The 21,302-nt window shown below is 48.7% G+C and overlaps 3 protein-coding genes across 8 annotated transcripts in view; 1 reads left to right on the top strand and 2 right to left on the bottom strand.

Annotated features, from left to right (window-relative positions):
- Window positions 1-401: 401 nt before the first annotated feature.
- si:dkey-31c13.1 (uncharacterized protein LOC100002197 homolog) lies at window positions 402-4,966 on the bottom strand. Of its 2 annotated transcripts, XM_067250717.1 has the most exons (10): window positions 4,741-4,966; window positions 4,394-4,572; window positions 4,164-4,292; window positions 3,867-4,016; window positions 3,421-3,660; window positions 2,824-3,199; window positions 2,290-2,528; window positions 1,813-1,988; window positions 1,067-1,331; window positions 719-936 (listed from the first exon to the last, which is right to left on the bottom strand). In XM_067250717.1, the coding sequence occupies exons 1-10, from the start codon at window positions 4,871-4,873 to the stop codon at window positions 856-858; spliced, it is 1,968 nt and encodes a 655-aa protein (XP_067106818.1). In that variant the 5' UTR covers window positions 4,874-4,966; the 3' UTR covers window positions 719-855. The 2 variants fall into 2 exon arrangements, with proteins under 2 accessions (XP_067106817.1, XP_067106818.1); XM_067250716.1 differs by having other exon boundaries at window positions 402-1,331.
- Window positions 4,967-7,224: 2,258 nt separating this feature from the next.
- Window positions 7,225-10,290, top strand: uck1 (uridine-cytidine kinase 1). Its single transcript, XM_067249912.1, has 7 exons — window positions 7,225-7,378; window positions 8,177-8,336; window positions 8,581-8,677; window positions 8,835-8,977; window positions 9,057-9,151; window positions 9,241-9,289; window positions 9,520-10,290. Exons 1-7 carry the CDS (start codon window positions 7,292-7,294, stop codon window positions 9,711-9,713), a joined length of 825 nt encoding a protein of 274 aa, XP_067106013.1. The 5' UTR covers window positions 7,225-7,291; the 3' UTR covers window positions 9,714-10,290.
- Window positions 10,291-10,353: 63 nt separating this feature from the next.
- rapgef1b (Rap guanine nucleotide exchange factor (GEF) 1b) overlaps window positions 10,354-21,302 on the bottom strand; it is a 33,382-nt gene continuing 22,433 nt past the window's right edge. For 3 of the 5 annotated variants that reach the window (XM_067249911.1, XM_067249907.1, XM_067249908.1), the window contains 16 exons: window positions 21,093-21,254; window positions 18,852-18,998; window positions 18,009-18,101; window positions 16,945-17,030; window positions 16,446-16,551; window positions 15,634-15,709; window positions 15,090-15,174; window positions 14,749-14,841; window positions 14,221-14,406; window positions 13,944-14,028; window positions 13,661-13,755; window positions 13,414-13,492; window positions 13,042-13,143; window positions 12,394-12,491; window positions 12,109-12,237; window positions 10,354-11,861 (listed from right to left, as the gene is read on the bottom strand). In XM_067249911.1, coding sequence (XP_067106012.1) covers window positions 11,711-11,861; window positions 12,109-12,237; window positions 12,394-12,491; window positions 13,042-13,143; window positions 13,414-13,492; window positions 13,661-13,755; window positions 13,944-14,028; window positions 14,221-14,406; window positions 14,749-14,841; window positions 15,090-15,174; window positions 15,634-15,709; window positions 16,446-16,551; window positions 16,945-17,030; window positions 18,009-18,101; window positions 18,852-18,998; window positions 21,093-21,254 — 1,773 coding nt within the window. In that variant the 3' untranslated portion in view covers window positions 10,354-11,710. The remainder of the gene's footprint in view (window positions 11,862-12,108; window positions 12,238-12,393; window positions 12,492-13,041; window positions 13,144-13,413; window positions 13,493-13,660; window positions 13,756-13,943; window positions 14,029-14,220; window positions 14,407-14,748; window positions 14,842-15,089; window positions 15,175-15,633; window positions 15,710-16,445; window positions 16,552-16,944; window positions 17,031-18,008; window positions 18,102-18,851; window positions 18,999-21,092; window positions 21,255-21,302) is intronic. The other 2 variants (XM_067249909.1, XM_067249910.1) reach the window with 2 other exon arrangements.

Here is a 21,302-nt window from a genome sequence, read left to right as displayed (position 1 = left end):
GTGTCACAGAAACATGGGACCATCGCGCTCCAATGCCTTCACACTGCGTTTGCACCGAGTGCGTCAGTTTCTAGCAGCACCACTCCTCATACGCCGAGGCAGCTTCAGCTGGAAACCTAGAACACCTAAGGACACATCTCGATATTGTTGCGCATAGTGCGTACAGTACTCATAGGTTATGCGTTGTAATAGTGTACAATTGGTCGTAATTATGTTATTCACCAAACGTAAGGGCAACTGTTCAAAACACTGACAAAACCATTAGCAATTGGTTATATGATTATAACAAATAGCTGTGTCCAGACTTTATACAGAAAACAGTGATCACACAAATATATGAGGGCTAAGCAACAAGTTCATTGTGTTTGTTAAAGGAAAAAAATACATTAAATCATTCTTTATTCATCCAGTACATTCATCCACAGCAAAAAACTTATTTCTGAACATTCTCATAATCGATTCTGGAGAGGACATTGACACGCTTTGGCATTGCTACGATGATGTCCACCCCTGCCCTCTTTCTCTTGCCCACGAGCCCCCCAGTAGTCTGGGGAGAGCGAGCGGTCTGGGCAGAGGCTATCCTCTGGGTCTGCGCCTGCAAAACCTCCAGTTTCTGCCGCAGCTCCTGGAGCTGGTCCAAGTCTCTGATCTTCTTCACGTCCTCCATGACAGACTTGAGTCTGGACTCACACTCCCTCTGCAGCTCATCCCGGTCGCTGGCGGCTGGCGTGCTGTCCAGAACCCTCGCCACAGACGGGCAAGACAGAACTGGGGTGGCTGGCGTGAGGAGCAGAACCTGGGAGGTGGGTTGGGCCTGTGGGGTAGCGGGGGACAGAACCAGAGGGGTGGACGGAACTATGACCTCTGGGCCATCCCAGTCCGGGCAGGGATCCAGGGACGCGGGGTCCACGAGCTCTGCAACGGCCCCTTCCACCTCTGAGGGTTGAGGGGTGTGGAGGGTGAGCAGGGGGTGGTCCCTGTAGAGGGGGCTGAGGTGCTCCCAGCCCCAGTCTGGAAGCAGCCTAAACACCTGGCAGAAGTGTTCACAGGGTAGGCGCTGACTCACCCAGTCCTCACACCCGCACGACGGCAGGCTGGTCTCTGAGCCGAATCGGACCAGGTGCATGTGGCTCGACCCGTCCTCAGAGCTGCTCCAGGCCCTGAAGATCCCCTCGCCCACAACCTCCACCTGCGAAAACAGACACTGGACGGCCGACTCCATTTTGTCCATCATCCAGGAAACCACCGTTCTGGGCCGGTGCCACAGGAAGGGAGGGATTTTGGGATTGAGGATGAACTCTCTGGAGGACTGGCTGTTGAGGTTGCTGTATCTGCGGATTAGAGAATGCAGGAGAGACTGTCTTAGATTCGGATTCACAGTCCCTGATGTATAAGGTTTATAAGCTTGAGAAATCTATATGCAATTAAAATGACCCATGACATAATAATGTTCTCTTGTCCTTTACCAGTAGCATCTGATTTGATAACATTAACTAACCATATCAGTGTAACATGTAGGAACACGTCAAAGGCTCTGCAGGCTTCAGAGTTTTGCAACATGTTCGAAGGTTGAATTTATCTACAGTATAAAACTCACAATTGAATGTCTGAGTTTTTTGTTGTGAGTTGAGCATTCTCTCTCTCTCTCTCTCTCTCTCTCTCTCTCTCTCTCTCTCTCTCTCTCTCTCTCTCTCTCTCTCGTTTTGATACACTACTATTATGCAAAAATGTCCTAATTATTTTCGAGATGTCTTCACTCGTGATGATGAATGAAGTGTCTGTCTGGCAGACAATGTATCCATCCATCTATACCTCTGGAGCATCTGAGGGAAGAGGTCACTGGCCAGGAAACGCAGGATGTGACTGAGGGAGCTGCTCTTGTGGACTCGCAGGTCCTGGTGGGAGAAGAACTCCTTCTGGAGCTGCATTCCTCCATTCATGATGGACACCAGGTTCACTTGCTCAGCCCGCGCCACGCTCACCCACCTCTGCCACGGCACAGGCGCATGTGTGCACACACACACAAAAACACACAAACACACACACATGATGAAACGTTGTTGTTTAAATGGGCTGGATTTAATGAGCTGTGCAATGTCCGCGACGTGATTATGAGTATTGATATGGTGGTATTATTGATGTGTGGAAATATGCCGTTGGACAAAAACAGTCAATATATGTTGTTATCAATCACCCTCACAGAGAGCAATAAAGCGCTTCTTTGTCTCAAGTCGGCCTCCTCTAGCGACTGAGGCCTGGTGCAGCTCAGCACCGACATGCACAACAAACCTTCTCTTCTGTCAGCCACTTTTTAGAGAACCAGTTCCTGAAGAGAGGTCTCTGTGACCAGATGGAGCTCTCCTGGAGGTGCCACAGCGCCCTCCTGTGGTCGTCTTTGGTCAGTGCCCCAGCGATGGCTTTCATCTTCTCCAACACCTCGGCCTGGTCTGTGACTCCACGGGCTCGGTTGCCCAGCCACTGGGTCCACGTCCTCTCCCTCAGGAAGTCGTTGTAGACCGCCAAAGAGCCTGACACAGGAAGCAGAATCATTAGCTTGCTAGCTACCTGCTGCACACTTGCTCTGACAGTGTAGAGGGGGGGAGGGGGGTTATTGTAGATCATGAGGACATTTTTCCACCCCTTTTTACAGTTCTCATTGGGGTTGTGGTTGCTCTGTTTTAGTGCCTTGACTAGACCAACAGAGGGTGTCGCATATAATCAACGTCCTCTTCTACTCGAACCTTCTTTTATACAAACTAGGCAATAAAGAGAACATTCGTATTACATAGTGACAGCCTGACCAGCGGGACCCTGCCGGCTCACCAGAGAAGACGGCCTCCACAGCCTCCATCTCCACAGGGCAGTCCTCAGTGAGGCAGTACGCAGGGCTCCATCCCGGATTCCACTGCCTGAACACGCCCAGCGCGTCCTTCAGCGCCTCGGCGCTGCGGGACTGCACCACGAACATCCCCACGGCCACCAGGCTGGCGTTGGTGCGCACGCACACGAGGTACAGCGGCAGGGGCAGGCGCGCCCGCTTGTAGGCGGAGTCCAGGAAGAAGACCTCGCCGCCGTAGAGATGCAGCAGCGCCCGTTGCCACTCGGTCTGGTAGCATAGCAACATGTTCTGGGTCTCCGACTGCGTCCTGAAGAGGTAGCTGGTCTGGGGCGCCTCCTCTTTCCAGCTGTTTGATAGAGACTACAGGGACACACACATACGCAATTGATAATTGAGATGAATTTCAGTAACTTGGGAGCGAATTAGAAAAGGAATAACAACTTATACATGGTATAGTACAGTTGTAACAGTTTTACAACACAGCACAATAGTAGCAGTAAGATGTCCTGCCACTGTTGTAGTATATAGTAGTGGTACGGCAGTAATACTAAACTAGTAGTAGCACAGCACAGTCTTCTCACCACAAGGTTGGCAAGGTCAATCTTGGTGAAGTTCTCCTCTGTTCGAGTTTGAGTCATGATGTCCCTGATGGTCCTCTGGGTGGGGAAGTACTTCCTGTGTGGAGGGGCAGCCCCGTCCTTGAACAGCTCTGTCCTCACGTACTTCACCATGTGGACCTTCATCTCCTGCACCCGGGTCACGCCCCGCTTCACCATGGAGCGGATGTAGTCCCTCACACGGTCGTCCACGTCGTCCGCCCCCTGGGGGAATGAGAGGAAGGGGAGGACAGGGTGAGCCACTGGGTAATTATTGTGCTTGATGATGGCACATAGGTGGACTAGATTCCAAAAATCGAATAAAAATAGCATTTCTGTCAAATCAAGAATGACTTGACGTATTTGTCGCCATTTGTGATTTAGTGAGGATAATCCCATCTTGTTCTTGAGAGACATGTCACCGTGTTTACCTTTCCAATAGGGTGGCCCACGTGGTCCGAGATGTTAGGCACTCTTACATAGTACAGGATCTTCCACTCCACTGAGGCTGGGTCCACCAGGAGCGCTTGTCTGATGGCCATGGACTTAGCCTTCTTCTCTCGCACTCGATCCGTATCCAGCTGTTGGAAACACACACACACACACATATGCACTCAGACACCCAGCATAGAATAAGTAGAATATTTACTAAGTAAAATGTGTTAATTGTCATATGGTTTAGCAACTTCACTAAGCAGCTGTTAATGCTTAACTCAGCACTCCATTACCTTGAACCCATTAAACTTGGCAATGCGAGTGACTGCTACTTTGGCAGGGCAGGACAACTTCTTAGTTTGAATCAAGTGAACTCTCTTCCCCTTCTTTCCTTTCCTTGCTTCCATTTCTTCCTTGGTTGCCTGAAATGATGACAGTAGTAGAACGGTATTTATTTTATGTATTAAGCCAAGAGGAAGTATGTGGCCCTCGCGGTTCTGTAGAACACCTGTCTTTCCTGTACCTTCGCTCTGGCTTCAATGTAACGCTGCTTCTTTGTGCTGTCCTTCTCACGGCCGCGATGGCACCCCATAACCTTCTGTCCGATAAACATAAAAGGAACGCCGTCGAAAGGGATGCAGGGAGTGTCTTTGCCCTTCAGCCATTCCCAGTACACTTTGTTTTTACTTTGGGGTTTCCAATCTACTGGGAGAAAACAAAGGATTTGGACTAAAGACAGAGCAAGAGAGGTCTAGCGACCTGTCAAACGTAATAACATGACAATATATACTAAAGTTTCTAGCTACTACTATTCCCGTCAACAACATTATTTCGTGGGCAGACTTGGTTAGCTTTCTGACAACAACGTGCCTTCAGTGAAACCTTTATCCATTGAGTAGACAACGTATTTGACAAAAGTTGACGCTTCGACTTGGCAGATCCGGTCATTGACCTGTTGTAACGATTCACAGATGAAAATGTTGATAATCTTTAACGGAAACATTGCGAGCCATTAATTTGTCTACTGCACTAGCTAATTGTTTAGCATATGTTTAGTTTGCGTGCCATACAGGCTTAACATGTAACTTGTGCTCTTCTATTTCTTGCTCAGTCTGTGGAAGGGAACCGGAAACGCTTTCAATGTTTTGGTAAATTCATTGGCTCATGTGACCAACGACCGCAAACGATTGGAGAGAAACTATTGGTTCAAATAAAATGATGGTTGTATTTACTAATAACGTCATAAAACTGCGACAGAAGCACATTGTTTATCTTAAGGTGTCAAATGTTCCAAAGATGTTACTTTCAAACTCCATGCGGACGCTTAATACGATATTTTGGAATAATCAGGAAATATCAGTCTTATGTTCACGTTTTACGTCATTGACAGTTAGACGACTGTACTTTCACTCAGCACCTGATGAAATTCTCCAGTTAAAAATGAGAAGGGCAGCCACTCCTCTATATCAAGGACCAACTGTATCAGCTATCATCGATCAGTGTGGACACGGACATGCTCTGCGAAGATATTTCTCAAAAACCTCTCTTGTGGGAAGCGATGGAGCCATTGGGAAGATTGAATCAAAACATTATCAATTGGTTTACACATGCAAGGTCATAAATTATACTTATCAGGTCAGTTACAGTTTTCATGAACATCACGATTTTAATGTCACTTTGTTTGCATCCACACAGGTGTGCTCGACCAGGTCCACAAAGCGCATATCCAAGTTGGCCTATCACAAAGGTGTTGTCATAGTGACGTGCCCAGGATGTGAGAAACACCACATCATTGCTGACAACTTGGGATGGTTCTCAGACCTGGAGGGAAAGAGGTGGGTGGCGAGTCCTCCTAATGCAACACACACCCTGTTCACAGTGATCATGCACACGACTATAAGAAACTCATCAGGACTGTTTTTCTGGGAGTTTTTCCTTGTCTTCCTTGAGGGTTGAGGTTGGTTGAGGTTGGCTGAGGGGCAGTTCTATGGTCGTGAAGCCCTCTGTGACATTGTTTGTAAAAAGGGCAATACAAATACAATTGATTTGATACTGTTTGTCTACGTCAGGAACATTGAGGAGATTCTGGCTGCCAAGGGAGAGGTGGTGAGGAGGATAGAGGGAGGAGAAGCCTGGGAGATCGTTGCAGAGGAGTCCGTTAAGGAAGGAGGAGGAAAAACAGACAGTGACTCTGGGAAATCATAAGTGTGCGTGTGTGTGTGTGTGTGTGTGTGTGTGTGTGTGTGTGTGTGTGTGTGTGTGTGTGTGTGTGTGTGTGTGTGTGTGTGTGTGTGTGTGTGTGAGACAAAGAAGAAGAAGAATGAGAAAGAGTGAGTGAAAATGTTAAATTGTGTTTTAGCTGTAGTGTAATAAAGTCCCTTTTGATTTCTAATTCTTTATTTGTTTTCTTCTATAAAGACATCCAAATCACCCACTTCAATGATTTATTTGAGCTTTTTAGGGGGGGCAATGTCTAACCAGGAAATAACAAGGCCAGATCGAATCATGTCATTTTTATAGCTGCCATTTTGGATCTAACTTGTGACTAACTTCTGGGAATGTCTGGGAGGGCGGGCAGGTTGGAGTCGACAGTTTGGGTCAACGTGTGAGCGAAGGGGCAGTAGACATAGTCTTCTTTGTTGTAGGAGCTGAGATTTGGGCAGGGAGCTTGGTTGGTTCCTTCACAACTATAGGTTTTGGGGGTTTTGGTACTCACTAGCACTGGAGGGCACCTAGAGTCAGTCACTGGGGCTACTATTGTTTCTGTCTGCTGGAAGACAAATAAAGACACATACAGTCACTCACCGAGCAGATGAGGGTCTGTTGTCTAGTTATTTTACTGAGATATTCAGACTTGCCCACTGACTCCTGCTTCCTCTGTATCCCACAACTTAATCATGTGATAAATTAAATGAAACTAAATCAAACCATATCAGACTGAACCTTGATGACATGTTAATTGTGATGTAATGGGATTTTTGGATGATGAAATGATATAGGAGCACAATGTTCAAAAGCAATGATAGCTCGATCTGTTTACTCCGAGACCTACATTCGATACATTTTAAATTGTATTTCGAAATGCTTAAAAGTAGCCTACGTATTTAAAACCCATGCAAGGATACCAGTGACTCAAGTCTGAGTTTTAATAAAATAATATACAAATGTCACATGTTAATCATCCATTCTTTATGAATTAATTACTATAAATTATGTCAGAGAATGTCTAATAAGTCTAATGTCTAAATCCGTAGACGGTCTCTGATTATGTTCAAGGATTCTGTTCTCGTGACTTGTGGTGTGTGTGCTCTCGCGGTCGTTCATACGAGAGCGGGACCCGGGATTTTGGACAGTGACTGTCAGTGAGTGAGTAACTAGCTTGGAGCAAATTCACCAGCTGTATTCACAAAACGGTCCATATATGACGTCCATGGGGCTGATGGAGGTGGAGCGGCCGAGGCACCGTCCTTTTCTTATCGGGGTTAGCGGCGGGACTGCAAGTGGCAAGGTATTACAGCTAACTTTGTCATGTACACATTTTGTGTGCTAGTGCTAGTTTACTTGATTGGCTATCGTTGCAGAAATGGCGCAGTATGTATTAGCTCGCTAGCTACTTTTTACTTCAAGTAGATAGCTTAGTTTACTGTTGCTAGTCAGTAGCATAGCTGTCAACTGTCATACAACAGACACACCCCTGCCCTTTCCTAAACATCAAATACGGATTCAGAATGTACATATTAGGCCATCAATTAGGAAACCACATTAGCTGTCAGCGGGTAGCTTAGTACCAAGTAAACCACTAGCTTATGTTGAAGAGCCAGTATGATCAATTTGTAGTGAAGCCAACATCAATAAATCTCCTGCTGTGTTTGGACAATCCAGTTCCACAAGCAGTGGGTCACGCGGTTGCATGTTTGGTGGGAATAAAAGGTCGGAGTCCAGTGTTTCCTCCAGGATTTAAAGTGAGAAAGACTTTTTCTTTTCCTTAAAATTTCGGATCCCCTCGCTATCTGAATCGTAATGTAGCCTACTACTAGTGCTATCTATCTGAAGCAATTATGCATCTTTCTCATCTGGGAGGAAAACATTGTAGCTAACAAACTCACCTGAAAATACAATCATGAATATTATAGAACACATAGGCCTACGGAGCTTAAGTAAACGTTGTTGGAATTTCATTTATTGTTTCGCTGCAAAATGCACGTAGAGGAAAAAATGCACGTAGAGGAAACACTGGAGTCTTTAAACAGGACTCAGGAGCATAGACCATGTCAATGACTACTACTGCTACGTTGTCTATTTTCAGTCAACGGTATGTGCCAAGATCATGGAAATGTTGGGGCAGAACAAAGTGGACCATCGTCAGCGGAAGGTGGCTATAGTCAGCCAGGACAGTTTTTACCGGGTCCTGACTCCCGACCAGAAGGCCAAGGCGCTGAAGGGCCAATATAACTTTGACCACCCCGGTAGGTTACTGTAGTCACCAACATACGTAGTTGTAATATAAAATCAGATACATTCAGTTCACACGTGTTGCAATGCATCCTCTGTACGAAAAGTGAAGCTACAAGTATTTTACTGATTGTGAAACTTAAAATGTAGATTTAAGTTTCGATTTAGAGAAAGCAATCAATCTGTTGGCCTGTCCTGCATAGTATAAACTGCATGTTGTCTAAATGTTACTGGATAATATTGATTTGTCTTGTGCAGATGCCTTTGACAACGAGTTGATGTACCGGACCTTGAAAGACATTGTAGAGGGGAGAGTGGTTGAGGTCCCCACATATGACTTTGTCACCCATTCCAGGTAAGACATTTCATACACATTTGACAATTCCCACATTTCCCAGAGGACATAAAATATGGAAATTCAGTTGCACTCTTCATCAAAACAGCTAATGTATAGACATTGTCATTGGCAGTCTTATACTACAGGCATAAGGTTTGTGTATATGTGTGTCCAGGCTGCAGGAGAAAATCACAGTTTACCCTGCGGACGTGGTTCTGTTCGAGGGGATCCTGGTATTCTACATGCAGGAAGTGAGAGACATGTTCCACATGAAGCTGTTTGTGGATACAGACTCTGACGTCAGGCTGTCACGCAGAGGTATATCCACGCCCCCACCGCACACACGCGCGCCCGCATGCACACGTCTTCGTCCTGACCTTTTGTGCTTTCCTTGTAGTATTGCGTGACATGAAAAGAGGTCGAGACTTGGAGCAGATCCTCACTCAGTATACCACGTTTGTCAAGCCGGCTTTCGAAGAATTCTGCCTGCCTGTGAGTCTCCTGTGAACTATCGCTGTCCCGTATTTATCTTTTTCATTATCTCATCGGCTTTAAAAATGATTTGTATTCTATTTTCCCAGACCAAGAAGTATGCTGATGTCATCATTCCTCGAGGAGTCGACAACATGGGTACTACCAATGTCTCACTAGGCATCATTTTGTTCATCATTTTGAGTGTTCCTGTTTTACATTGACTTTATATTTATTCATTTAGCAGATGGTTTTATCGAAAACAACATACAAATAGTGCATTTAGTATGCGCCGCAGACCCTGTACCTAATCCTAGAGGGAGCAAACTGAGACACATTTCAGGAAAACATGTACTAGATCTCACTCTCTCCTTTTTCTTTCTTCTCAGTGGCCATCAACCTGATAGTTCAGCACATCCAGGACATCCTGAACGGTGACATCTGCAAGTGGCAGCGCGGGTCCCTTAACAGCCACGCCAGGGGCTTGAAGAGGACCATCTCAGAGCAGGGGGAGCTGGCCAACGGCATCCCTAACCCCCCAGGGAAGAGAGCCCTACTGGAGCCCAGCAGCCGCCCGCACTGAGACAACTCTGTGTGTGTGTGTGTGTGTGTGTGTATCGTTACTGACGAGGTCTAGCTCTATTAGCGAGGTGGGTCGCTGACACGCCTGGAGATCACAGAACCACTCGAGGTACAGGTGCTTAGTGACACACATCTTCCTGAGGTTGTCTTCCATTCTGAACAACCTTCCAGCTTCGCTGGGAAGAGGTCGATACACACCATGGCAACTGTTTTTTTTCCCCAAACGATGATCATATTTGTTTTGAATGAATTTCGCTTTGCACTATTTGTTTTATAACCTGTGCGGTTCACTGTTGGTTAAAGTTCTACTATTTATGAAGTTACTCAAACTCTTTCATGAATTACCTTCTGGTTGCTTGAACATTTAATTCTGAATGTATGTATGTATGTATATATATATATATCAGGCCATGTACTCACTTATCACGTTTTAATATTTTGTTGGGAATGTAAAATATGGTAGCCTCTGCATTGCCCTTGTGATGTTCTGTATATTTAAAAGGTAAACTGATGCCTTAAACTATTTTTTTTTTGTATTCTTCCAAAAAATTTAAACTAATAAATACTTAATGTGTTAATGGCTGTTTAGATTTTTTTGGGGAGCTGTCAAGTTGCATGGAACTTAAAATAACTTAATCTCAAGTGTCTCACAGTGAGCAAAATGAGCATCACAGGATATTCTCTCCTGCTTGGAGAAAAACAGCCCAGGAAAGTATGTATAAACAGAGCAGTTTTATTGGGTTTGGAGAACAACAGTGATGTGTGGATTGAGACGATTATTTCAAAGAAATATGAATGGAAAAACTAGAGCACTGAATGGACTGACAAAACACACGTCTCTAATGGACTGCTGTTTACGTTTCCACATTCTCTCATTCCCACACGCACAAACACACGCTCTTTGCCACATGCACACTTTCTGACGAGTACTGTACACACGCACGTTTGAACTACACACGTGATTCTGATTGCCTGATGGTGGTCTATACTTGAACATGGCACACAATGATTGAGAATGACAGACATAGATCACAGCATCTTTAGTAATTCTCTTTTGTGTGTATTTTTTTGTTGCTTTTTTTAGTGCACATTTCTATGGCACTTGGGAGAAGCTCTCTAAAATGAGCTCTTCTCATTTGAGCATAAACATCCTTTTTCAGAACAAAAGGAGTATTGTATATAATACATCATAACCATACATGATTCTTACACAAAAAAACTCGGAACAAAATCTCTTTAGTAAGTCCCGCCCCTCATGGTCTTTCCACCCCTCAGAGGCCACCCGGCCCAAGACACACCCACTCCCAGCCCAGTCTGCTTTGTGAAATCACAGTTCCTGTCAGACTGTTCCGGAACACTGGGGAAGGTGTGCTGGGGTGAAGTGTGTATGCGTGTGTGTGTGGGTGGGGGGGCTGACCCCATGGCAAACACATGGGGGTGAGGGGTGGGTGAGGGGGGCGGGGTGAGTTGGGAATATCTCAGGTGGCTATAGAGTAGTGTTCATCTCAAACACGCACGCGAGCGCACACACAATCTCCAATCCAGAAGGGAGCGGACGGGAGGGTGCCTTCAGCTCCCTGTCCTCTCCCGGTCAGGGCTCCTCCTTGCATCCTCTCCTCCTTGGCAGCACAGTGCCTCTCCCTCCTCTCCTATCTCCCATGGTTGTACAGGGTCTCTCTCCCCTGCCAGCTTCACTCCATAGCAGACAGCCGAGTTGACAGATTATAATCCCAATCCCAGTGCAGATTATAATCCCAAACCCAGTCTCCCACAGCAGTGGAGCTTCTGTAAACAGTTTTTAATCTCCAGTTTCTCAGTCTGCCCTTCCTCTCTTCCTCCTCCCCTGCTCTTAGTGTCCGTCGGTCTCCCAGTCCCTCCATCTGTGGGTCTGTTTGTAGTAAAGTGAGTGTAGTGTCTGAAGCACGGTGGGAGGGAGGGGGGTGGCCTAGCCTGTGAAGGGGCGGAGACGGGGGGTCGGGGGGGGGGGGGGCGAGGTCTCTAGGTCTTCTCCTCGCGCTCTGTCCTGCGGCGGGTGATGTTCCTGGGCTTGATCTTCAGGGACAGCTCCCACAGCGCCTCCTCGGCCAGGTGGTCGCTGAAGTCGTTGAAGAAGGAGACAATGTCGTCGTTGCGCTTCAGCTCGTAGTGCCTGGAGAGAGAGAGGGAGAGAGAGGGAGGGAGAGAGAGGGGGGAGAGAGGGGAGGTGGACGGGGCAAAATAAAAGATGTCCTATGACTTTGGTTATCATGAGGTTATGCCTGGATGCAAATACGACCCAGAAAGCAGGCATTTAAGTGACTTCAAAATAAATAATCTCCTGCAGTGAATATAGTATAAATGTGTGTGTGTGTGTAAGTCTGGGTCCTGGTGTGTGTGGCTGCATCCTGGTGACTTACACTTGCTGGAAGCGCCTCATGCTGTCAAGGATGTTGAACTGCTGCCAGCGTTTGGAGAAGTTGACCTTCCCCTCTATGAGGTCGGGGTTCCCCAGGTGGACGAACGTCAGATCCTGCAGGATCAAACCCCTGGAGGGAGGAGGGAGAGAGAGAGGGAGGGAGGTGGAGTGAGAGCTGGAAGAGATAGAGGGATCCGAAAAAGAGTAGACAGTCCCATTCACCCGATTTGCCGCATGTTGCACGCACGCACACATCCACACAAACACACACACTGCTCTCACTTACAGGTATGGAATACAGGGTGGCTCCACTTCAGCCAGAGCTGCTCTGTACGCTCTGAAGGACGAAGAGCTGTCAATCAATGTGCAGTACTCCTCCAATCCCTGAGAGAGGGGGGAGGCAGGAAGGAAGTAGAGGAAGGGAGTAGGGAGGTGAGTGACATGAACATCCTCTCTGTGCTCCGAGGCTGGCTTCATGCATGTTTAACAGATTCATATCTGAGACGTGGCACAGTGATGCTACACTGATCACACCCAAGAACAGCCTGTCTCACTACCTAGACCAGCCCATCTCACCCTCTGATCACAACCCAGGAACAGCCTGTCTCACTACCTAGACCAGCCCATCTCACCCTCTGATCACACCCAGGAACAGCCTGTCTCACTACCTAGACCAGCCCATCTCACCCTCTGATCACAACCCAGGAACAGCCTGTCTCACTACCTAGACCAGCCCATCTCACCCTCTGATCACACCCAGGAACAGCCTGTCTCACCACCGAGACCAGCCCATCTCACCCTCTGATCACAACCAACACTCCTCTGTTCCTCCTCTCGCCATCATAACAGTGCCAGAACAGTATCACAATAGTATCGTTACGGTGCAGTCACGGCGTAACAGACCATCGGGTCTCTCCTCTCCGGCCTGTCTCACCTCAGAGGTCTGTTTCTGCCACTCCAGCCTGCGGATGGGGGCGGAGTCCAGTGCCGACAGGATGGCCAGGTACGAGTTGAAGTTGTTCAGCTTCCTTAAGTGCTGCATGGAGGAACAGGAAGGGATGGGGGGTCACAGTGAGAGTGCGTTCAATCCCAGTCTACTGACTGGGAGAACCCTCCAGATCCGGTACCAAGGATCGTAGAGCAACGGAGACTACAGATGCTTCACGGATTCACAATGTATGCAGTAGGAGTCGCAAGTCAACACACGAGTCGACACGACAAATTCCTAGTCCGTGTCCAGAAAGGGAAACGGATTGAGGATGTTGGGAGCGGTGAAAGATGTGTTGGGTGTGATGGTTTGACCAACCTTCATGATCTTGATGAACTTGAGGAGCAGCTTCTCTCTGTCCTGGGCCTTCTCCTGCTGTATGATCAGAGAGCGCACCCTAGAGGACAGGAGGACAGACGTTACCAGGGAGGTCTGGGGCCCGGAACGTGTGTGTGTGAGTTTTTTTTTTTTTTATGCGTGTTTTACTGAGAAAGAGAGAGACTCGGAAAGAAAGACACAGAGAGAGAGGACGGAAAGAGAGACAAGAGAATGATTCTTGTCTCACCAGTAGCTCATGTTGTTAAAGTGCTCCGTGAACTGGGTCAGGTTGGGACTCTTCTCTTCATTCTGCTCCTTGGCCCACAGAAGCACTTCTGGAATCTGGGAGAAAGGAAGGAGGGAAGACAGAGAGAGAGAGACAAACAGAGAGAGAGTGAGACAGAGAGAGACAGAAGATTGAGAACCAATAATGTCTGACTCGCCCATGTTCACTCCTACCAAGCTCCCAGACACGTTCCAATCTCATCCGTTAACGACTGACTGCAACCGGAACAGGAAGTGTCTCCTACCTCAATCTTGTAGAAGAGCTCGGCGTCCAGTAGAGTGAGCTGGTCGGCGATCTCATGACTGCGGAAGTCGTGTAGAGTCCCCGGTCTGTAGGACAGAATGCCAGTGTCAACCGAGGTAGCACATCTCTGGCGTGGCGAGTTCCGCTCCAATCCCTGACCCCTTGACCCCAGACCCCCAAAACGCCTCTGGCGACGAGTCCTTTTATAAGGAGGACTGGTGTGGCGTGTATCTCTGAGGAGGGGCTTTTCCCCTGACCCCCCCCCCCCCCCCCCGTACCTGGCCGAGACGCCTCTTGCAGCGAGCGGCTTGAGGGAGTTGGTGTATCGGAGCAGCTTCTTCTGCTCCACCTTGTCCAGGATGTTCTTGCGGAGGACGCGGGCCAGGCTGAGCTCGCCGTTGCACACCAGCCTGAAGACCAGATCCATCAGCTGCTTCAGGATGTCCTCCGTCAGCTCCACCAGACTGGGTGGGGCGGGGGGCGGGGATGAGAGGAAAGGAAAGGACGAAAGTCGAGTGCAGCCATGAGAGAGAATAGAAAGACAGATAAGAGGATGGAAAGGAGAAGAGGATCGAAGGACATAAGGAAGAGAGGATTAGGAAGACCAGGGAGGGAGGAGAGTCCAAGAGAGAGAGAGAGAGAAAAGAGAGAAAGGATAAATTCCTTCACATAGCAGGGAAGCGCCTCTCAAGTCTGACATGCAACGCTGGCAGGCGTTCTGCTTCCAGATTCTCCGAGCAGAACCTCAGGAGATCCTGCAGGGTCCTCCATGGAAGTCCACAGTTCAGCCGGAGGCTCCTACTCACCACAGCTCGTCCACCACGCGGACCAACACGAAGAAGGTGTTCTTGCTGACCCGCTTTTTGAAGGTGTCTGGGCTGTGACAGAACCTGGTGTATGTGCTCCGGGGTCAAGGTAAACAGACAGAAGTTTCTGGAAAAGAACATCTTCCCATGCAACCCTGCTAGCTACATGAGACCACTTCCCTTTCAGAGTTCAACACTGACATGACAGTTGTCATGCACACCAACACTAATGGACACATGGATCGAATCATCTTCTGGTACAGAATTACAGTTGAAACTGTTGCTAAACGGTTGAGTTGTGGTTGTCAGACCAGTTGCAGGGGTTCGGGTGTGAAGGATATCTGTAGTGTAGCTTCTTAATGAGATCCTCAGGGGTGATGAAGGTCCGGTAGGTGGTCAGGAAGGCCTCACAGTACAGCACCAGATCTAGAGGAGGACAACACATGTTCAGTCCACTGCTTCAGGCACAGAGATGAAAACACAACATCTTCTGACCGTTTCACGTTTCAGGATTTCACGAGGCAGGCCACACACACAAAATAAATAATGCGAGTCCAACTTGCCTAGAGCTATAACTATCTAACCTCATCCTGGATTAAACAGAACCATATGGTGAAGGAGCTCATTTTATCAGTCCCTTCATGTTCACTCAGTAATGAGCCTAGCTCAAGCTCAGGTTCTGATCTATAATCAAGGCTCACAGTAGACGCTGACCTAGAATCACAGTAGCATATATAAAGGATGAACCGATTAGAGAGAGAGAGGGAAAGAGAGGGAGAGAGAGAAACAAAAGAGAGAGAGTGATTGAGAGGGGGAGATAGAGAGACACAGAGAGAGAAAGAGAGTGAGAGAGAGAGAGACGGAGAGAGAGAGAGAGATGCGTACCTTTGCGGTCGGTCTCTGTGGCATGAACCAGCAGGATGTCTCCTGATCCAGCCCTCACGTCAGGACCATCATCGTTCTGACGGAGAGAAACAAAGGGCGATGAAAAAGAGAGAGAGAGAGCGGGTTAGAGAGCATTGATGAGGAATTAAAACAGGAATGCAGTCTAGCCCAAAATGCAGCTCCCCTCATCTCTGTCCACCCCCAACCGTCCCTGCCACGCACCACCCTCCCTGACGAAGGGAGAGAGAGACGGAGGGAGGGAGGGGAGAGAGAGGGAGGGAGAGCTGGCACATGCTGATCACAGCAGCATATCACCCCAGTAGTACCTTCATTTAAAGCTACAGCTGTCCTTTGTTGCTAAAACCGCCCCTTCTCTTCACCCCCCCCCCACACACACACACTATCCCTCCCTCCCCATCTCTGACCTTGCAGAGTGAACAGAATTTCAGACAATCTCCCTCCCTCACTCTCTCTCTCACACACACACAGTCCTGTCAGACTGCAGCAAACAGAAAAAAGAAAGGAAATGAAGGGAGAACCTGCCCTGCAGTTCCTCAGGACTGCCTCTAGAAGGCAGCAGGAAGTCAACTGATAATGAACATCCCAACAGACTAGCAGCCTCTCCATGCATGTGTTTTGTATTGAATGAGGTACTACTGAATGAGGTACTACTGATGAGGTACTAACTTCACGTCATTCAACTGTGACCAAAAGAAATCCCAACACCATGTAAGGGGCTACGTTAGCATGTAGCATACTGTAACATCAGCAGTGGCGTGTGTAGCATACTGTAACATCAGTGAGTGTGTTACCTCCTGTTTTAGTGTAATCCTGCTCATAATCTCCTTATGGTCAATGAGAGAGAGCTCGTCCACCTCCTCCTCGTCGCTTTGGCCCGACTCTGTAGACTTCTGCCTTCTACAAACACAACACACAAACACACTTGCAAATACATATATATATAAAACAAATCAAAAACAAACAACATGCTACACCACAACCATATAGCCTAATCTAGCTGGCTATCAGCTCGCAAAAACAATTCAATCTAATGGCACCAATAGCACCTCTGTTTCCAAGACTAGCAGTGTAACAAAATGTGTAATCCGCACTTTTTCCTAGCCTCATTTACTTAGGGTTTTAGCATTTCAGCAATATTCAAGCCCACACACACAAACCGTGTTCTAGCATGATTAAAACTAGCATGCTAGCATGTTACCTAGCATCATTAGCATCATTAGCAGGATTAGCGTCTTGAGTCTAATGTCAGCAGTCACACACTACACCCTGCACGGTCACCTGATCTCATACCTCTCCTTGTCCAAAGCCTCTTTACTATTGGAGGACGGCATCTGAGGGGCGGAGTCTTGAAGGACATCATCAGCTGCGATTGGCTCCTGGTGTGTGTGTGAGAGAGAGGGAGAGATGTATCAGGGTGAGTGGAGAGTAACATCATGTGGAACCAGGTGTAGTGTTAGTGAAACAGGAGACCATGCAATGAGGAGAGGTATCTAAGGGTCTGGTTCATCCCATGCACTAGTTACAGGGTATTAGCAGTTGTCATGTGACATGCTGCCTTTATCAAGTCACATGACACTACTGTATAGGGCTATGACGAGATATGTATGTGTGAAATCCACCAATCGTTTGTAGATGTTTTGTAAAAGAGCAGAACAGACACCAAGAGTTATATACACACATGAGTGGGCACACACACACACACACACACACACACACGTACAGACCAACCCCGATACACAACATGCCACCAACCAGATGTTACACACACAGGCGTACACAAACAAACACACAGGCTGTTATGGGGAATGTTGGAAAATTAGAAACCAGTGAACCATGTTACAGTAAATCCCCAGTCAGTTACACACACACACACACCCACACACACTAGGCCATACAGCCATTCAATCAGCGCAGGCAGCTTCAGTCCAGGTTGGAATAGATGATACCACACACTTTGGAAGCACAGCTCTTTCAGCCAGCCAGCCAGCCAGCCAGCCAGCCAGACATTCAATCAGCCAGACCATACTTTGACAACACACAGACATCTCCCCAATGAGCAGCATCACAAGCCCCCTATCACAATCCCAGCACCTGCATGCTGTGAGTGTGTGTGTGGGGGGGGGGGGGTTAGGCTGCATTGAGATCCCATTTGAGCCTAGTCAATTCAGGATAGGAACAGGCCCCTCATTCAACCAGCCGTTATATTGGAATGAGACACAGCCTGTGTTCCAGTTTACATCCAGAACTGATTGGGGTGGGTCGAAATGGAACCGGCCCAGATTGGGACTCAGGGATGCAGGTTACGTGTCAGAAATGGAACTGGTCCCTGGATGCTGATTGGGTCAGCTACTTACTCTGAGGGGAAGCGGGAGCTCCCCATTGGCCTGGCTGGACGAGTACAGGTTGACGTACTCCCCCTCGCCGCCCTCGTCGTTGGCGCTCTCACTCTACGGGAAGAGAGGAGGGGACACACACGACCGTTGAGGAAGCAGGACGGAGGGAGAGGATCAGGCGTTTGCATAACAGAGGGTCTCGTCGGGTCTTTCGCTCTGCAGTACCACTAGGTAACCAGCAGGGGGCAGTAGGGTTCGTGATTCACTTGTGGTCTCTCTGTGGTTGGGTTGAGAGAGAATGCAGGAGACCACGGAGACCAACGTGTTCTCATGGTAGCTCTCTGCAGCACCGATTACACCATGGACATTTAATACCAGACTACAGTAAGAAAACAACAGCAGCTGCGCTGATACTACAGCTCCTGTCGACCGGCCCTCAAAACCTAATTATCCACCAATCGACATGTCCACACGAGAACTTACTTGTAGAGGTTGCGTTGCGCAGGACTAGTCTTTAACTGTGTGTGGGTGGGTGTGGAAGGGGGGGGGGGGGCTATGACACATGGTGAGAGTTGTAACCGTATGGGCGGTCTGGCGGATGAGTGTGTCACGATGTTGCTGTCTGAGCTGAATCCACCTCGAACACTGCTAAGGAATATCCGTGCTCCCATCTCTTATCTGATCCAGGATCTGCCGTCCTCCTGTTCCACACGGCCACGCACTCATTCCTGCTGACTGTGCATCTCGAGAGGTGTGTGTCTCTCTGCCTACCTGCCTTTCTACCTGTCTGTCTGCTTGTATGTCTGTCTGTCTGTCTGTCTGTCTTACTGCCTGTCTGCCTGCCTGTCGATGGTGGAGGCTCACCGCTGAGGTGTGGAGAGAGTCGGTGAGAGAAGACTCAGAAGGAAGACAGACAGCCACAGAGCCCAATGACCCGGCCAGGGAACCGTTGGGCCCGCCCCCACTGCCATCCAGAATGGTGGCATTGGTCAAGGAAGCTTGGTCCAAGCTCTGTTATTGGTGGAAAGACGGAGAAGCAGGAAGAGGGAAGGAGGGACAGGATGGGAGGTCAGAGAGGCTAAGAAAGAACAGAAAGAAAAAGCAGCTGAAGAAAGAGAGAAAAAAACAAAGAAGTTCACCGTGTTCTCCAGCACCTCCTACCTAGCAGAACTGTTATAATGGACTGTTATCTGAACACATTGTGTACACACACACACCTAAACACACAACACACCTCCTGCCATGGCAACATAGAGCTTTATCTTCTGTGTTAAGGGAACACACAGAGGAGCCGCTGACTGATGGACAGCATGAACACAAACACACATGCCGGGATCACAGTGCTGCCCTTTCTCCAGAACTTTGAGTGTGAGTGTGTGTGTGCGTGCGTGTGCAAAGCCTTTGTGTGTCAACAAATAGGCATCTGTGCAGAGTGTGAGTGTGTGTGTGAGGTCAGCATGTTGAGGTGAGGAGATTCCAGTCAGAGGCAGACCAACCTGCTGGAGCATGTCCTACATACCAGACCTGACGCTGCATACCAGCACCCAGAACAGATCACTGATAAACACCTCTGTCTCTCTTTCTGTCTCTTTCTGTCTCTTTCTGTCTCTTTCTGTCTCTCTCTGTCTCTCTCTGTCTCTCTCTGTCTCTCTCTGTCTCTCTCTGTCTCTCTCTGTCTCTCTCTCTCTGTCTCTCTCTCTCTGTCTGTCTGTCTGTCTGTCTCTCTCTGTCTGTCTGTCTCTCTGTCTGTCTGTCTGTCTGTCTGTCTGTCTGTCTGTCTCTCTGTCTGTCTGTCTGTCTGTCTGTCTGTCTGTCTGTCTGTCTGTCTCTGTCTCTCTCTCTGTCTGTCTCTCTCTCTCTCTGTATGTCTCCCTGTCTGTATGTCTCCCTGTCTGTATGTCTCCCTGTCTGTCTCTCTCTCTCATACATGCTCATTTATTGACACACAAACACATGCACACAGAACCAAACCTCCTAGTAGCCAATCAGACAGACATGGGGAGGAGGGGAGTTCACAGAAAATGAGGAATTGTATTTTTCCTTCTTTCTCTCCCCTTCCAAGCCTCCCTCCATCCTTCTGTCTTCCCTCCATCCTTCCCTTCTCCCATGACAGCACCCCCCCCCCCCTGCCCCCAAAACATCACGCCCTGAGGAGTTCAGGAATGTGGACATTCCACTGGCAGACATAGCAGAGGGCGGGGGGAGGGGAGAGAGGAAAGGAGGGGAGAAAGAAAGGAGGAAAGGGGAGGAAAGAAAAAGATGTGCTAGTGGAAAAAGGGAGAAACCGGGGATGAGAGAGAGAGAGAGAGAGGGAGGATGGAGGGAGGGGATAGGTTAGACAATATAGAGCGAGAGTGAGGCGAGAGCTGAGAAGCGAGAGAGGGTGCACAGAGAGGGAAGGAAGGTGGCAGAGGTAGAGCGAAGAGGACGGGGAGGAGAGGTTAGGGAAGAGGGAGTCTGTTTAGCATCAGGTCCATCTGGTGAGCATTCCTCCGGTTCCTCAGGGAGATGTTGATGCACACACGCTGATGTCGATGCATACGTCCTGTCCCCCCTCAGGGTCACACACACCCCTCCCCCCAACACACGCACAAGCACCGCCCCCCCCCCCCCCCCCCAACACACACCCCCTCCTCTAATGCACAGAGGGTCAGAGGTCAGGGTGGTGTCATAACTCGGAGCCCATTCAGCAGGTAGACAGGCTGCTCGGAGGCCCTGGTCTGATCGTCTTAAGAGATGATCCCCTGGTTCATCTAGTTCCAGTTAGTTTGAAAGAACAACAGCACACACGTCACGAAACACAGACGTCTAAACGGTCACCACACACACCACCTAATTGCCACGATCTCAGAATCTAGAATGGAGCCATGCCCACAAAGCAAACAAAACACCATAACAACAAAGTGACACAGCACGCACACACACACACAATGGGAACATGGGAACAGAACAAGGAACAAAAGACAAGAACACAGCCAAACGGAACGGAACCCAAAAAAATGGAGGGAGGGGCCCGCGGCACGGAACCGCACAGCACACAGAGAAGCCGGGCCCCTTACCCGCCCCCCCCCACCCCCCCGCGCTGATTGGGCGGGACTCACTCACCGTGGGCGTGGTCAGGGAGGCGTGGCCACTCAGGTAGGAGTTAGAGACAGACATGCTGAGCCCCAGCCCAGGCCCCGCCTCCTCCAGGGCCACTACCGAGGGCTGGAAGTGACAGGAGAGAGAGGAGGAGGAGGAGGAGGAGGGGGAGGAGGAGTGGGAGGTCTGAGGGGGGGGGGGGGTGGGTGAAGGAGCGAGAGAGCGGGAACAGGA

This window comes from Osmerus mordax, chromosome 14 (genome assembly GCF_038355195.1).
Source record: "Osmerus mordax isolate fOsmMor3 chromosome 14, fOsmMor3.pri, whole genome shotgun sequence".
NCBI lineage: Eukaryota > Metazoa > Chordata > Actinopteri > Osmeriformes > Osmeridae > Osmerus > Osmerus mordax.
The sequence above is the reverse complement of the archived record's forward strand: the minus strand, read 5'-3'. Positions and strand labels throughout refer to the sequence as shown.

Coding starts and splice junctions, on each gene's coding strand:
- si:dkey-31c13.1 (XM_067250716.1), bottom strand. CDS start 4,873: ATGTTTCCGTTAAAGATTATCAACATTTTCATCTGTGAATCGTTACAA. Junction 4,293..4,393: donor ACATTGAAGCCAGAGCGAAG/GTACAGGAAAGA, acceptor TCATCATTTCAG/GCAACCAAGGAAGAAATGGA. Junction 4,017..4,163: donor CCAAGTTTAATGGGTTCAAG/GTAATGGAGTGC, acceptor TGTTTCCAACAG/CTGGATACGGATCGAGTGCG.
- uck1 (XM_067249912.1), top strand. CDS start 7,292: ATGACGTCCATGGGGCTGATGGAGGTGGAGCGGCCGAGGCACCGTCCT. Junction 8,337..8,580: donor ATATAACTTTGACCACCCCG/GTAGGTTACTGT, acceptor TGTCTTGTGCAG/ATGCCTTTGACAACGAGTTG. Junction 8,978..9,056: donor CGTCAGGCTGTCACGCAGAG/GTATATCCACGC, acceptor CTTTCCTTGTAG/TATTGCGTGACATGAAAAGA.